The sequence below is a fragment of the Aphelocoma coerulescens genome, chromosome 5, assembly GCF_041296385.1.
Source record: "Aphelocoma coerulescens isolate FSJ_1873_10779 chromosome 5, UR_Acoe_1.0, whole genome shotgun sequence".
Lineage (NCBI taxonomy): Eukaryota > Metazoa > Chordata > Aves > Passeriformes > Corvidae > Aphelocoma > Aphelocoma coerulescens.
In genome coordinates this window covers 11648381-11666252 of record NC_091019.1, presented here as the reverse complement: position 1 = coordinate 11666252, position 17872 = coordinate 11648381, and the positions used below count along the sequence as shown (strand labels likewise).

At 38.2% G+C, this 17872-nt stretch overlaps 1 protein-coding gene across 2 annotated transcripts in view; it reads right to left on the bottom strand.

Annotated features, from left to right (window-relative positions):
• Positions 1–17872, bottom strand: part of SPON1 (spondin 1) — a 294820-nt gene that overhangs the window by 232338 nt on the left and 44610 nt on the right. The window contains exon 2 of one of the 2 annotated variants that reach the window (XM_069016536.1): positions 8311–8359. The exons of the other annotated variant lie outside the window; for it this stretch is intronic. Coding sequence (XP_068872637.1) covers positions 8311–8359 — 49 coding nt within the window. The remainder of the gene's footprint in view (positions 1–8310; positions 8360–17872) is intronic. 2 annotated transcript variants of the gene reach the window in all.

Here is a 17872-nt window from a genome sequence, read left to right as displayed (position 1 = left end):
CTATTTTATCTTTTTTTTTTCCCCTGTTAAGCGTAGATTCTTTAGCAACAGGCTTATGCAACTTGTCTGACAACAATCTTTGTTAAGTTTAAGAGTAATACACTTCCATGTCCAAGGTCTTGAAGTAACAATAAAATGATGCAGTACTTTTTGTCACCTCCTCCTGAAAAGTCTGTGCTTTGAGTTGGCAGAACAGCCCCAGCAAACTGTGATTGCTGATGTACGAAATGAGAGCATTTGTTCCACGAACAAAGGGAAAACAGAGTCCTGCAAGCTCCCTGCTCTGCTGAGCTATTCTCTGGGTACTACACAGAAAAAAAGCAACAGCACTTTTCACCAGCATCTCAAATTAATAGTTCTCATTTGAAACAATGTCATCTATTTCTGTCAGAGTGAGTCATTTACAGCTTCCACAGCCCACCTCAGGGTACCTCCAGTTCTGAAGACCCTACCCAGGCAAACCAGGATTCTGTTTCAATAAGGACTTTATCCTTCACCCTGAAGCACTGGGTCCCACTGCTGCAGCCCCTATATATATGGTTATTCCATGAAAAATACATTCTGCTGTACTAGACTGTCTCACTGCCTACTATGAGTGAAGCTGCAGGTCTAGGCCATTTGTATGTTGCCTTGCCCTACTTCAAAAAGATTTCAATCAGAACTTGAATATTGCCTTCTGATACGAACATGGAAAAACGCCTAAAGCTATCTGAATTAAATTTGGCACAAAACAGTGCTCTGAAAGTATTCTTTAACTACTTTTAGCCTACAGCAAGGGCTTTACAGCCAAGCTATAAACTCCCTAATAATAAGATGCCTAATAAAAGTGCTGACAGACCATTCACAGCTTCAGCAGCGCTCATTAAAATGCACTAGAATAGAACATTCTCAGGATGACGGATTTCCAGTGCCCAGGAACACCCGATACCTCGACAGGCACGCGCATTTCTCAGCATGTGCACCACAGACTCACTCCTTCTCTCTGGACAGCTTGGAATTACATTACTTTCTGAAAAATAATGACTTTGGCACTGAATATTAATGACCTGTTTAACAACTAACATAAAATCTTACCCTACCTCTGGAAGTACGCACAACTTTAACCAATATTTCCATAAAAATTAACTTCAAAGGAATATTTTTACTGAAGGATTTCATAATGGATTTCTTTTCTTCAGGGCTTTATTTTTCTGGGTGTCCTAACTCTTCTATTTTTTTCCATAAATCTGTTTAATTTTAAAAATACATGTACATGCTACAGGATTTCCCTTTAATTGTACAAGCTGCACAAAGATCAGGAAAGGACATAAATATTGTTTTCTTTTTTAAAAGTCACATGTTCAAGCATTTAGAATACACAAAAGTACTTTGATACTTGCTCCCAGGAATAGCAAAATAGCATCCAGGCTTGGATTAGTAGTCTGCAAACACGGGCTGGGAGGATTTTAGCTCCTGTGGAGGGGATTCCCAAAAAGCAGCAGAGACCTCATAGATGTTTATGAGATTTTTGAAATTATTCTGAAATTAAAAATTCATAGTGGAGTTTCTGCTTTTGTTTAATGTTACCTCCTCCTCAGAGCAGGGATAACTTCAAGGTTAAGTCAAGGATAACTTCAAGGATAAATCAGCTTGCTTATGGTCTTGTCTCATTAAATTTTGGGTTAGACTAGAGGTCCTTTCCAACCCCAGCTATTCTGTGATTCTGTGAATTTTGAGTGTCTCAAGGAAGGAGGTCCTACATCCTCTTTTGGAAAAGCCTATGGCAGATTCAGACACACATTTTCCCCCTCAGACCACTGAGATGCTGCTCCTAATCCTCTTGAAAATATCTTTAACACACATGTAATCACTAAATCTTTACTGAGCTCTAGTGTGAGGGTTGAGCAAAGCCCTGACATGAGAGCCCAGGCCCAGTCATCCTCCTGGTTCCAGTGACTGTGAGCAGTTGGTATGAATAAAATGCAAAATTGATGCTGGAGCTAGAACTGAAATCCCAGCCTGGCTCCTGGAATCACCTGCCACTGGAGCCCTACCTAATACCTTCATACTCCTGTTACCCCTGCAGAGCAGGACATAACACAAAGGAAGTCCCACTGACTCCTTCAGTCACAAATCCCTCCCAGGTAATGATTACCTTAAAACACAAATGGAATTTTGACACAAAGCCTTGCTGGCAGGGCACTGTTCAGCAGAATGCTTAAATTCAATAACATGAAAGGTGCAAAGAACAAAAAAGAATATTGAACGAAGAGCACAGGTAATAATACTTTACTACTTAGATATTAACAGAGGTAAATACATTATTTAACTCCAATGTATATAACCAAAAATATTTCTTGTTATAAATCTTCTCTGATTTAGAAAAAGTAGGGTTTTTTTATTTTTTAATTGTCTATAAAGCATCTGTTTTCCAGCATGAAAACATGATTTGTCATAGCAATTATTGATCTCTACAGAGTCTCTAATGGGACTGGCAGTCACAGAACCACACAATGTTCAACATCCATAATGCAGCCAAAGGCAATATTTCTGCTTTTACAAGGCACTCTAGCCTGAAGTACCAGGTTATTTGAAACATCATTTCTTAGTGGGAAATAGCTGTAATATACAAGGATTCAAGTTGTCAGTTGCCAACTACTTTTTTTTTTTTTTTTTTTTAAAGACCTGAGTGACATGTACAACACATTTTTTTTAACCAAACAAGTTTTCTTTGTTGCTCAGGAATGGCTTCTGGACCCAACACTGTCTAATGCTCATGCTACCACAATTCTGTAGGTCGGAAAGTTCTCCATACATTAACTACTCCTCTTTTATGGTGACCTCTCTATTCAAGCTCTCTTACTTAGTTAGGCCATGTATCAGATAAGAAAAATCAGAGAACAATTACAGAAAATTACAAAATTCTAATAGCAGATGTGCTACAGAATAGTCAGAGAAATTACACCCTCATTCCATGTCATGAAAGAGTTCAAGAATGCCAGAGGTCTCAGAACAGATCTTCAGCCACAATTACAGATTTTCTTGCCTTACACATTTCTTCTCAAAGTCTTAGACTCTTGGATGCTTCTAAGAAGACATTTAGATGCCTTCTGTAGCTTTTGCCAGTGTGTCCAGGACAGTACTTTATGCCCTTTCTCTGCTTTGTGAGAGAGTTCATGCATTCTCTCATATTTCTGTTACAGAATTCTTCGTTAGAAACCAGAATTTTACCTATAAGAAATCAAATACCCAAGAATTTAGCCCCTTATTACCTTATCACAGAATTTAGTTTCTTTTAGTATGTTTTCTAAAAAACTTCCCACTTTATTCTCAGAAATCCTTTGCCAGGAAAAGATATGAGACTTCGGATGGCTTTTTGCAGCCTGAGGTCTCAACCACAAGAGATTCAACATTCATTGGACTCAGATTTGTGCTACAGCTGTCAATTGTTCTCTGGTCCAAGCAATTCATTCAGGTTTTACTTGCAGCCAGAATCACTGATTCAAGGTCAGAAATCTTTCTATCACAGCTGAAAAATATTCCAGGTGCACCTGAGCACCACTAGAAAAAGGGGAGTCTTATGCCCTATGAGAAAATGTTTGCTAAAGGAAAAAAACTTCAGGCTGTTAATTTATTCCATAAATAAAGTTCATTAAAATCTCCTGCAACAAGGCATCATCTCTGTTACTCACATTAATGAAAGTCTAACAATTTAATTAAATATATTTGCAACTGCAGTTCAACCACCTTTTTCTTTCATCATGAATTTTTGGTCTTTGATACACTTTTTAATGGCAGAGGGCCATTTCTTTTGTTATAAAATGAAACAATAAGAAAGCCCAAATCTATGCCATACAGTGAATCCCAGGAAGCTGCAATTTCCCCCTCATCTGCAGAGTTTACCAGGTGGCAAGGTCACAAAAAACAACTGCTTAATTTATCACACAAATTTCAAACCAGAAAAATAAAACCAAAGCAAACAACCAAAACAACAACAACAAAAAGAACCCTGCCTCAAATCAATTTCCAGTTGATGCAGTGCTGTTCTACCTGACCCAGTATTTCAGAGCATCAGATAATAAACCAAAGTCACAGCACAAAATCTCTTTAATAGCGTAGTAAAAAAGGGAGTTGTAAATGAGGAAGCCTTAGGGATAGATAAAAGTACAGCACAGCAAAGAAAGGCAGATGAGTATGAGAAGCTGATCAGGTTCACTTGCAGTTTTCCAAGACTGGACAGGCCCTCATTTTTATAGAGCTTAGGTTAAGGTTAGAGAAGAAAAGACCACAGAAACTTTGAGATGACCTGTCAAACTGTAAGGATGCATTGTATAGAACATTAACAAAATCAGATCTTAACTACTGGTATTAAAACATACAGGATTTTTGAAAATCTAATCCCTGATATCTTGAGAGCCCCTTCCAGAACACTTGCTTCAGAGCTGTCACCATTTCAGAGGATCCAGAGACAAATGTCCATTATGAGACATCAGTCAGATACTAATCCTTTATATGAAGTGGTACTTAACACATGAGAATACTGAACATCTCCTGATACAATTACACAACAGGCCGTGGTCCCACAGAGGCAGGTGTTTGTTACAAGCTCACTTTGACACTGAGATGTCTCCTCCACGATTGTTCTGCTGCCAATTACACACCAGCTACTGTTTGATTACCAAAAATGTCTGTTCCACAATAATACTCTGTGCTCCATCTACCAAAACACCCCATCTAGCCCAGCTGCAATGTACTTTGTATTTCAAGTGTCCTGTTTTGGGGATAGAAGGAGTAAAGCAGCAAGATTATGTAGGATTACCATGCCAATACACTGTCATATTTAGATTCACCCAATTCACCTAAGAATTTCTTATCATTCCTTTGTTGAGCCACATACAATATGCTGAAGAATTACTGAATGGTGGATTTTTGCTGCACATGCCAGATTGAAACCACCCCTCTTGAAAGACTTTCCTATTACTCTGCTCATGAAATAACAAAGCATTAATCCAGTTGAAATTAAAATCTCCTTCCAAATCCTAGGGTTTATATATAGGTACAGTTTTTAATATGCTAAAGATTAAAAATGGAGGAACATAAGGATATCCCTGTTGGGATGTTTCACTGGCATATTATTAGAAGAAAGATATTGGAAAGTACATCCTTGCCCATTCCCTTAGTGTCTTTGCATGGACTCATTGGCCATGAATTTGAATCTGCCTCCACATCCTTCTTTGGCAATAAATCTTAGAATTCCAAATGCTTTCTTCCAAGCTTTAAACCAAACTCCTTATAGTTTCATTAATACACTGTAGTTCAAACATTGCAGGAAAGGGAAATAACAACTCTGCATTCATTTTACCCATGACCTTCAAGATTTTGTGAACATTGATCATATCAACTTTCAGCCTTATTATCTCCAGCTGCCTTTTTTCCCAGCCTTGTCTCTTCCTTATAAAGTGACTGCTCTGTTTCCATTAATCATTTTGACTCCCATACACAAATATATTGTGAAAATCATTCTCCACACAGACAGACATAAATAATGCATGAGGTTCCTCAATACCTCTTGATAAAGACTCAACTGCGGTGCTTGGTAAAAATGGAGATGAATTTTGCTGAATCTAGCCTTGAACCTGTGGCAGGATTAGATCATTGATTTGCCAGATAAGAGATAACAAGAAGCACGACAGGATCATGCCACAGATCAGGAGAACCCTGGAAATTTTAAGTGTGATACAGACCTTTGCCACTGTTGTCAGCAGCAAAAATTTAAAACAATCTTATGAAAAATGCCACCGGGTTCTTCCCTTTCTCAGCAGAGATTTGTTTGGGTTGTTCCCCAAATAAATCACCACCAAAAACAAGGAACTCTTAGAGAAATAAAATATATGCTGGTGTTAGGAAAGACAGTTTTGTAGGGGAGCTACACATGTACAGACTTTATTGTTTAATCATGTTTCCCACTTTTCTTTTACTTCGTTTATGAGATTTCCCTCATTCAACATCCTGAAGGAATCCAAAAGGGCAGTGGACAATTCTCAGAAGTACCTTTAACTGAGCATCATTTCTAAACAGGAGTGAGGTTAACTGTAGTTCAAAGCATTTGCAAAGATAGAGCCTGGCTCCAGAATTATTAGTGAAAAAAACCCTGGTGCACAGGAGCTGTAGGGAAAGCAGTGCATCTCTGGAATTTTTGGTATTGGAATTTACAGGATTGCAATTTCCCTGTGCTTTAAATAACAAAAGCTTTAGACCTATTTTGAGTGCAGTACTGTATTATATAAGACAGTGTCCCTATACACTTACTCCAGACTTCAAGAGTGGGATGTTGCCCCCTATCACCACTATTTCACTGAAAAAAAGAATAAATTTGGAAATTCTTGTCTTGCAGAATTTGAATCACAGCAGAACATCTTGCTTATTTTTTCTTGATATATGTAATTTTCTCACTGTTTTACATAACATAAATCTGAAGAGTAGCTCTGCCTCACTTCAAAATAAATAAGGGATCATTTGAACTGTCAAAAAGAAAATGAAAAACATTGCTTTCTTTCAAGCCTGTAAACTGGATTTTGTTAACAGTAGAGTTGCATTTTGGTTTGAGTCACAAATATCTTTGCAAAAATATATAGCCACACACATATACAATTTTGGAGTTTAGGTTTGGATGAATACACCACTACTGATGGTGCTTAGGCAGATCACAGCACTCATCTTTCTGAGAATGCCTCTACAGAAACTGAAGCAGCACACACAGTTATGTTCACCACCCTGTAAACATTGTCTCTATTTTGTAAGAAGCAGTCACTGAAAATTAAAATTATAATGACACGTGAAAGAAAGAGGTTTTTGTGAAATAAAAAGCATCAACTAGAAATATACAGAAGTCTTAGGTCAAATGAAGCAGCTATTTCCATTTTATTTGCATTTCAGATTACCTGCTAGTATATTCTTGCTCACCAACACCCCATCACCACAATCAGTAAAAGGAATTTGGCTACTTATAACTAGGAAAAAGTGCCATTCCCATGTACTTTAGAACATTTCTTGCACAAATTCTACTTGCAGCAACCAGTTTCCTACGAAACCTTCTTGCCAAAAGATCAAACTCTGTAGTTTTACTCAAACAAAAGTCCCTGTGAGAATTCTACTTGATTAAGGACAGATTAAAGACTGCACATGTTAATGTGCTAAAACTTTTAAAACATGCAAAGAATTTAGATACTCTTTTTCCCACCAATTTTAATCAATGATCTGCTTTGAAAACCTCAGTCCAATTGTGTATTGGATTAAAACAGAAGACCCAGCTCCTGAGGCAATTCACAAGTGGATCTCCAGATTTAAACAATGCCAAGTAGATAAGGAACTGGCATCAAGGGGCAGGGCTTTCAGGAGTGTTTACTCATGTTCTTCATTGGATTTGATCACAGAATTGCCATTAATTTAAATGGAGCAGAGTTCAGACATTTACTGTGCTTCTCCAGTATTAGCTGATTTATAATGGCTATCTATCTGTTATAGGATCCATCTCCTAACTTGTCATTCCAATCCACTCCTACCCTCGGTTTACAGCATTTTATAGGTTCACAGACCAAATACATACTACAGTTTAAAACTGCTAATAGCAGAGCAGTATGAATCCCTACCCAATTATTGCCTCCATCAGAGCTGGCTTTTGTGCAAAGCCATTGGTTGTATAACCACACACAGCCACCATGAACTGAACACCAATAATGTCTAAGGATCTGAAAACAGTTAAGTTTGGCAAGAGATTTTTTTTCTGGTGCCCCACACATTCACCTAGACCTGTACTACCTTAGAAGCAGCACAGCACTTCAAATCCTGATGTGAATCTATCTTAATGCATTCTTTCATCCAGCTGTGAAATAACACAGGTTGAACCAAGGTTCTGGTTCCAAGTGTTACCATGGTAAACAAACAGCACGTCCTTGTTTCATTTTGTACCCAAGAGGCAAAATCTATTTAACCCAGTATCTTTAAAGAACCCTTATTTCCTGGCCTTCTAGGTTCTTCGAGGTTAAAAAACCAACAGTTTCTCAGTCAGAGCTACCAAAAGCTGAAGAAACCTTGGTAAAATTTGCCTTTCCAGAAAACATTATCATACCTTCTATAGAAATCTTCTTATTCTAGGATGGGTCACAAGAGTTTATATGCATATTGTCTCCTTAAGATCTTGATGATGTGGTTGCTATTAGGTATTTTTGCATTTTGGATTGTGATTGCAGCTGGCATAATTTTTTTCTTCTTTTTTTTTTTTTTTTTTTGTAACCATTTCCTTGCAGAGAGAAAATGAATTGGTTCTCTCACCTGAACATGTTAAAATCAGACACTGGAGCACACTTCTAAATGAAGAGCCCTTGAGGAAAAGGAAAAAATTATTTTAAAGGGTTTAATATCTAGATTGCAGTTCTAAAAATCAAGAAGTTTGAAAAGTTTTCTGTGAACTGTTTAACATCTTTAAGCTCCATGACATCAGCTTCAACTCAAGATTTTACAAGACCTGGCTCACCTGAGCAAAATTTTAAATGGGTCTTTTCAGTGACTTCAGCAGTTTTTGGTCAGTCATTCCATAGCTACTTAAGAGGCAAAACCACAAACTGTGGCCAAAAGTCTCTGAGTAAGCCTGAGATACAGGCACAGAGATAAAAAAGTAATTTCACCAGTGTACATCCCAACATGCAGCATCATATATCCTTACAGATAGCTTTCAGAGTGACACAGAGCTCTACATCATTTAAAGACTCTGCTGCCTTCTGGGACTTTTCCTTTATATAGTTGAAGTGGTTTGAAGTAACATTCATTCATGCTCAGTTGCACCAACCACCCAGGAAGCACGAAAAAGAGGAATCTTCTTATATAACCTTCTTTTATAAACATTTGAAAAAACACACTTGGCTAAAACTTACACATTTTCCAATGAAGAGTTCTTCTTTTTTTTTAAATCATTAACAGTGGCTTTAATTTCTTTCAGAAGCATACTGATTTCAGTGCTTTTTATATCAGCAATTCAGTTTCAATACACATTTGTATCAACCTTGATTAGGCTAGTTTGAAATATCTGTATATCTCATCCAACTCTAGTCAGTGACAAAATAGCACAATTTCCTTTTTGTCTGCTCTCCCCTATTTATTAAGGAGTTTGCCTAAACAGCTGCTTCACCATATTTATATATTAAGAATTATCTACTCCACCACCCTTTTCTTCCCTCTTGTAATTGTACCACTTGTAGTACTCCTAAAGTGGCCTGTGGTTTCTCTTCACAAAGTTTATAGAGATACCCAAAGATGAAACTTGCCTATCTCATAAACTGCAAGTTTTTAGTGCTTCCTTTCTGCAACTTGTGCATTCTAATAGCATGTATTCCCTTTGTGTTTTGAGAAAAGACAAGATATTAAATCAAACTCCCGACTTTGGAACTTGATAATGTCCCCAAATCGCTATTTGTCCTGAACTGGTCCCTCCAAGCAAAACAAACCCCTCCTGAATGAAATCATTTTTCTTGTCTTGCCCGGGATAACAGCATCTATTACAATGTACACTGCCACCCTGGCAGGCTTGCAGGAGCATTTGTGTGACAACTCCTAAAGCACTTACCATGCAATACTTTACAAGAGGCTATTTCAGCTGTGCTTGTGCTTCTGACATTCCTGTTAGCAACTAAGCGTTCCCTGAATTTTTCAGAATATTTAATAGTGGGAAAAGGTTATTTGGTGATGGGGATTTTAGAAGGTCTACACGTGACAGGGAAGCACGAAAGCAGGTTACCTATGAGCAACTGGTAAATGGGAGCCTCAAGTCTTTTCCCCTACCTGCTATTTTTCCTGTTTGGGCTCAAGGATACAAGACACTGGATATTTCCATAACATTGGGCTTACAAAGACAAGAGGTGATCTCTCTCTAGATATAAATATATGTGATTAACTTGTTAAAAAACAACAATTACCCATTGACAGTGGCTTTTTAACCAAAACCAGGACACGTTAACAATCACAGCTGACACAAAAACATAAGAGTTAAATCTTATTAAGTTCAAAGTAGTTATGAACTCCTGCCTTGCCTTAAACACTCTCAAACTCTCTTTTAGTAATAACTCTAAAGAATGGGTTCTTCATTCCACAGATATAAATGCATGAAAGGAAAAAAGACGTTAAGAATAGGTGGATTCAAATGCAGGGAAAACAGATTCAAATTAGGTTGCGAACACCTCATTCCAAGCACACCAGGAAAGCTCTCTGAGAGAGACATGAAACCAACACACAGATTTCCTTTCACATTTGAAGCTGATCAAAGCTAACTGTACAAAGCTCTATGTAATCTAGGTGCCAGAAGATTAAACAACATCCAGAACAAAAGGAAACACTTTTTTTCCTGAGCCACTTTGTCTGACCAGAACATTATTTCATCAGGCCTTTTTCCATCTTCTAGTTCAATCACATCATCGCCAGAGTAACTACCTGAAGCTGTGCCTTCACGGCAGCCTGAAGAGACTGATGCCCTTTTTACAGCTCAGCTGCAAATCATGCATCTAAGGCAGCTTTATGATTAGGTGTGAGGGAACGAGGAGGAAAGACAACTAATATATCCATATTTTAATATGGATCTGAGCTACCTAATGATAACAACATGTTGATTTGAACAGCTACTTGCTGCAATCTTCTAATTTACTGGCTAATGGAAGAACTAATTTATTTTATGCAAAAATTCAAAGGAAAGTTCAAGCAGACAGCCTGAGAAGCATTCTATAAAAAGATACCTACTTTCAAATGATTGACGCTGCTGCAGCTATCTGCAAGGCATTTCCAACAGATATTGATTTTGTTGATGTGAAATTCATAGATAAATATTGTTCCACAGGACACCCTGTTTACAGAATTTTGTATGAGACTAAGAAGAAAAAACTTTTTTGATCAAGTAAATGACTTAGTAACAAATGTTGCTTTGGAAAAACTGAGAAAATTTTTTTCCTGTGTCTGCCTCTTTAATGAAAACATGGAACTGATTAGTGAAATATGCATAAAGTAAACGCATTTTGAAGGAAAGTGAAAATGAACAGTGATTTTTTTTTTTCCCCCCCACAGAATATGAAAGCTAAGATATCCCAAAATTTGGAGAGAAAGGTGGGGGAATGGGGGGATGGAAATAACAATTTAAATTGGGTATTTGTTTCTGGATTTTCATTTGATTGATTGGTGTTTGCTTTGATTGAAGATGAAGATGAAAAGGGAGGCACTTTCTCCCTCCCAACAAAGATGTTGGGTTTATGTGGACGTGCCAGTATTTTTTTCTATCAGAAGGAGGGAGAGGTGATACACGCCAAGGCCTCATCATTTCAATCAGAAATACAGCAATTCCAGAGCTTGTAAGAGCTTTTTCCTGCAGCCTCAGTGCAGGCAGAAAACTGGGAGCACAACTAATTGCTCCCTTTCATAGGAAAAGACATAAACTTTAGCACTTTTAAGGGATAAGGCCTAAAAAATGAAATTGAAAAAAAGCATAGGAATATTTGATACAAAAAGATAATTTTCCTTTTTTTCCTTTTTTTTTGTCTTTGGAACCGGTGGAGTGGAACATCTCTATGTTCTTAGGTGGACGAGCTCTAATCAGCCCCCGTGGTAGGCCGCGTCCCTGTGAGAGGAGGCACGGCCCGGCCCCACGGCGCGGCAGCGCCTCGGAAATAAACATTTAAAAAGGGGCACCAAGGGGTGAGGGACAAGTGTGACAAGTGGCTGGGACACCTGGCGGTCGGAGGAGCCGCAGGCGAAGGGACAAGGCGGGATTCAGCAGGGATTTCCCGGTGAACAGCGCTGGGAGAGGCTGGGGGAGGAGCTGCAGAGACGAAGCGTCGTGGTTCCCACGCCCCATCGCCTGCGCTGCTCGGGAGGGAAATTTATGCTTTAATCTGTCTTTTACCTCACCATACAAATCTATTTTCATCGGCAATAGCTTAACCTCCCCAAGTTGAGCCTGTTTTGCCCACGACAGGAATGGGTACATTCTCTCCCTGTCCTAATTTTGACCCAGAAGCTTTTCCCCATCGTTTCTCTCCCCGTTCTGCTGAGGAGGAGGAGGGTGAGAGAGCAGCGGGGGGGGACGCCGGGCAGCCGGCCAAGGATGCCCTCCACACACAGACTGCACCTGTGCTTCGGATAAAAAGAAACCTTACATCCATAGGAAGCAAAAAAATTAACAGAAAAGAGCTTAAATGCTAACAACAGTGGGAGAGCTCTCTACCTGCACAGAAGCGTGACCCCAAATAACCTGATCATCCCACTGCTCTCAGGCATGACTCATTTAAGTGCCCATCTCACACATTGCTCGAAAATGCTGCTGTTCCAGCAACACGGCTTCCAAAAAACTTTGTGGGTTTTTTGTTTGTTCTTTTTTTTTTTTTTTTTACAAAAAGTATGTTTATTTTTGTCGGGAAGGCTATAAAGTCACAGCCTCTGAGTAAAGAAAAGTATGAATGTTCCCTTGTGAAGAAACTTCATTCTAACATCTGTACTATGTCTTTTAAAAATGGAAATTTAATCAACATTCAGAATGATATGCTGATAATTTTTGAGAGCTCTAGTTAAAAGCAATGCCTTACATTTTATTTGTTCTGGTTTTGATTTTTTTTCCCATCACAAAAAAGAGATTCGTGTTAAAAGTACCGCCCAAGTACCTCCTTTTCTTCAGTTTGCTTCCTTAAGACTGTTTAAACAGTATTTTATGGAGTATTATAGTTGTTATCTACATAACTGCTCTTTATTATTTCAAAGCACTTAACATTTGTCTTGCTTTAGAATCCAGTGCTGAAGCTCCCACTGATATCTCTATCAGCAGAGCTAGGACAGGGCTAGCCAAGGTTTGAAATGTCTGTTCTTACTCACCCAGAAGTTAATTTTCTGCCATAGTGTACAGCAATTAAAATTGACAAGAGAAATACCTGTTCTAAAGGATGAATTAATAACTCCATTAGCCCTGATTTAATTCCAGTGGGAGTGACCACTATCTCTCTCCTTTGAAAGGCAGCAACAAGTTGAGCAGGAGGTAGGAATGCCTCACCCAGCTGTGTAACTCTGGACACGGACAGAGAACAGCCTCCAGAGCTCCCACTTTGGGGACAATTTTAATACACACCCAAAGCCGTTAAGAACAATTTGGAGTGAAAGTCACTGACCCTGAAATTTAGGTCCGTGATTAATTTTATTGCCAGTTATTGCATTTTAAAGTAATGTTATTCATATGAAATTGTACCTAAAATGAGGCACTTGTGCAAGTCTGAAGACCTGGATGCTGCCCAGAAGAGAAAAGTATTTTTCCATTGTTCCTCACTATACATAACTCAGACAAAAAAGACAATTCCTCTGAGGAAAAAAAAGTAATCCAGCCACCTTTATAGGCACAGCCCTTTATTAAAAATGTAAATTGAAACTCAACTGCCCATGTAACCTTTACCTCTCACTACTAAAGTATCTGTTAAGCTACTGTCTGATGGAATAAGCAAAAGGCTTGCTTCTCATTTACTGGGTGACTGACTAGCAGTGCTACACTTTCAGTCATTATAACTGCAGTGTTGGAGGTTTTGTTATTGTTGTTGTTGTGTTGATTTTTTTTTAAACAATGCAGAATGATAGATCTGCCAGACACATTAGAGAGCAAACTCTCTTAAAGTAATGCTTGCATGACCATTTCAAACTTAACAGTAATTAATTGACCATATTATACTTCCATAGAATGACAGCATGAATAAAATATAGAATATTCTCATGCAGTTCTTTAAAAAAGAAGTATCACACAGCAACAGAAGTATCAGGTTTCAGAGTCACGCTCAGAGCTTGGAATATTCCTCTTGGAGGTAACATAGTCCTCAAGAGTTTATTCCCTACAAAATGCAAACTCAAGAAATAAAGCACAGCATCAGTTCTTTGGGTTTATGTATTTAAGCTTGAGGTTATGCTGTCCCTGGGCAACAATCATGTTTCATTCTCCCCAGACTGGCAAAATAACACAAGCTTATGTATTTGATTTGATGTTTTAATGGATAATTAATCCAGATCAGATGGCTTAAAGCAAGGAACACTTATTTCAGCAATGTACTTGATCTGTTGACAAGACACTATTCTAACTACACTTCCTTGGAAGAAAGTCAGCCTGCAATGCTGACACATAAAAAATCCAAACTTTCTGCCTACAAAGTTGCATTTTACCTTCCAGTTTTTAAATATTGGCTCTGATGTGTTATTACACAGATGAATATATTAGCTAAATTTATCACAAATCAAATCTTACAAACACTAAAAAACCTGAAGCACATTGTTAGTATGAAGATGCTAGGAAAAATAAAATATGTTTTTGAAGAAAAATATTGTCTCACTTTATTTTTTACAAATTTACAAAAGAATGTGCCTGCATAGCACGTGTTGGGGGTGGAAAAGCTATGCAATAGAATCTTTTTTCTTTTTCATCAATAACTTAGAAATTGATGCTAGAAGCATATTCTTTAAAGGGTGACCATAATGGTAGCAAAGATGTTTTGATTAAAGAGCTTGGGATTTAGTCCGCTGGAGATAGGCAAAGCTAACACTCACTGCATTGGACACTTCACGGGCCAAGTTATTAGGATGGGGATAAAACAGTGAGAAAAAGGCAAAGCAATTAATTTGCAGTCAACTTCTGTTTGCTGATATGCATCTGTGAAAGGAAGGAGCACAAAGGAGGAGGGCAGACATTCAGAGACAGATACTGCCTGTGAAAGCACCCTGGGAAACAGACTCTCCTCATTGTCAGTAGAGCTCCTACTGCAAGAGAACTTTCCTCCTTGGCTGGCTTTCTCTAGATGAAAACGTGACAAGAAGTGGATAAATGTGTACAAATGATGTTTGACATCAGTGAATTCAAGCCATTCTCTGTAGGGTGCCGGGGGGGGGGGTAAAAAGGCAAAACCCATAACATTTATCCATGTTAAAAATAGGATGTTGTGACCTATTCAAACAATAAAACAAGAATAGAGAAGATAAATTGCCAGTTTGTCTATATGAAATAAATGTCAGCTTAGGTTCAGAATCACTAGCAGTCAATGTTAAGGGTGTTTCTTGAAATAATTAAAAGTTGTTTCACAATATGATTGTGCTTTTGAACTAAACGTTTTTGAGATTCTTATGTAACTGTGATTACATAAGAATCACAGCGTGATTAGAACATGAACACTACTCAAAGTTCAAAAGCACAGGGACACTTTCTAAAAAGTTGTTGGTTTTTTCTTTTGTTCCACATTTGGAACTCTATATCTTAATAGAGCTCACTTGCCTCTAATATCTTCTAAGCCCATGAAGTTTTTCACAGCGTAAAAGGACTTCTGTACATAAAATGGTGTTCAGAAAACAGTGAAATTGAAAAATAATTCTTGAAAACACACAGAAAAAAAGAATCCTCCAAGAATTCATGAAAGCATGTTCTTTTGCCCTCTCGTCCCACTTAAAACCCCCAACAACATGGTAAATATCAATCCTCAAACATTCCTGAGATATCTTTTTTCAGACATTTTTCCCCCATAGTTTCTTAAGAAATGGTAAGTATCATGATCACAGTTTGGATTGCTTATTAAGATAGATTCATTCTACATTTAACAACTACTACTTCACAATGTTTATTCAAGGACTACTGGAGAAGAGAGATAATTCTGATTTCTCCTCATTTCAGTCAGTGTTATTTTCTTGAAAAAGTTCTTTATGAAAAACAGTGCAACATTGATGAGATTTTGGATTTGCTAGTTCTGCCTCCAGGAAAAGACATTGTGTTAGAAAACATACTCCCCATCAGTTAATGTGCTTGTGTCAGGGAAAGTCAATTATGATTCTGAAAGAGCGTTTGCAGTGTGTTAAACATGCAAAACCATCTCGAAGCCTTTTAAGGCTGACTTGTTTCTCTCTTACCATTCACATTTAGCAACTTGTTCATTAGCGTGCTGTCTGAAGGGGGGTACATTTTCCCTGAAAAAATGGGCTAAGGGGTGTTCCATAAATATATGCTCTACACAAAGAACACCCTCATGGAAAGAGGTGCAATGTGAAAGTAGTTCCCTGCTTCCCCTTAGGAATGTAGAGCATCCTGCCTTTTATGCCTATATAACAAATTTGCTATTTTTTACCCTCCTTTGTAAGATATTTAAGAATTGATACATGGAAACAATGCCACAGCGTTTTCAACACTTATTAGAAAGAAGAGGGCTAAGTTTTCACAGGTAATAAAGCAACCAGCTTGAGGCATGTAAAGGAACTCTTTTTCATCTATGCAAATGTGTTCAGCTATTGTTTCCAAACCTTTGTGTTTCTACAAATGTATTGAGCCTCAAGTCTAAATCTCAGTTTGGTGTCACTACTTCTTGCAACTTCAGTGCCAACAGTGGCTTTTTGCCAATTCAGAAATTAAGAGAGAAAACTACAGCAGTGGCTGGGGCAGTCCTGTTTATGAACTCCTCCCAAAATGCCTGGTAACAGAGACAGAAGTAGTCACAGTTTCACAGAGGAACATGAGGAAGAAGGTAGCCAGAAACTGTGAAAAATAAAGGAAAAGGAACTCTTCCATGGCAGCTGAGAGGATGGCAGCACTGTCAATATTTTGGCCTCTAAGGTGGAAGTCTGAATCCTGTCCTTCCCATCGCAAAACAGCTGCACAGCTGTTTTGGAGACAGTCCTGGCAAATTAAGATGTTAGTCCCCACCAGCAGTTAAACTACCACAGGAGATTACATTGAAGACAGCCAGATTATTTTAAATTGACACTTAAGTTATGCTGTGCTCATCTGTTTTGGTTTTGAATCAAAACAGATTAGAAACATTCAAAGAATCTGTTAACAGCAATTTGGCTGCTCAGAGACCAGAATCCAGCTCAGTAGCAGAAAAGAAAAATTGTTCCGACTATAATTTGAACAAAATTCTGTGAGCCTTCAGAAATGGAAAATAAAACATGCTGAGCAGTAATGTTCCTGATATCAATTCTCTGAGCAAGGTGTGTGTTTTACTAGACAGGAAAATACACAGGAGAAGATAATTTCTGCAGTCCCAACTCACTTAAGACACTTTACTTAATGATGACAAAGGCCTATCTGACATTCTGAGATTGCATCCTGGAAATCCCTCCTAAGTCTGGTCACCATAGAGCAGACTTACCTTTAAGTGAGAGCAGGGTCACTCTTACTAAAGGCATTGTCAGAGAAAATCTATTGACTCTCTATTTTAAATGCAATAGCAGGGAACTATTCAAGATATGAAAGATATAATCTGGTTGTCTCTATAGTCCAAGTGGAATAGGATTGAAGGATAATTCAGGTTAGAGAGGACCTCAGGAGGTCTCACAGAGTAAGGCCAGCTAGGAGATCAGCTCTGGCTGCCCAGCACTTGATCCTGTTGGAACTTTAAAAACTCCAGAGATGGAGACCACACAGCCTCCCCAAATAATCCATTTCAGTGCTTTCATAGAATCCTTGTGAAGAATTTGCATCCTTATGTCCAGTGCCTGTACTCAAGGAGTGTTCAGAATTCCTGCAGATGTCTCACTCAATAGCAGCATTGCTGCAGAGTTCTTGCAGAGTTGGCACTCTACAGGGCTAATTTCAGCCTTATTCTGTGAGATATTGCCATTAGCATAAAGCAGCCCTTAAATATCCTTTGTTCACAGTTCAAAATCTATGCTCCAAGATGGAGTAAATTATCCAGGCATACTGAGAAGAACCAATTTCACAACTTACAGATTCTTTATGACAAGGGTACAGAAATTAGAAATTTGCCTTAGGCTACACCTGATGCAAATGCGTGGGTAGAAATGTTATTTAGGTACTTAAAATAGGAAATTCAAGCAAAAGCATGCCACCTCACAGGAGTCTTTC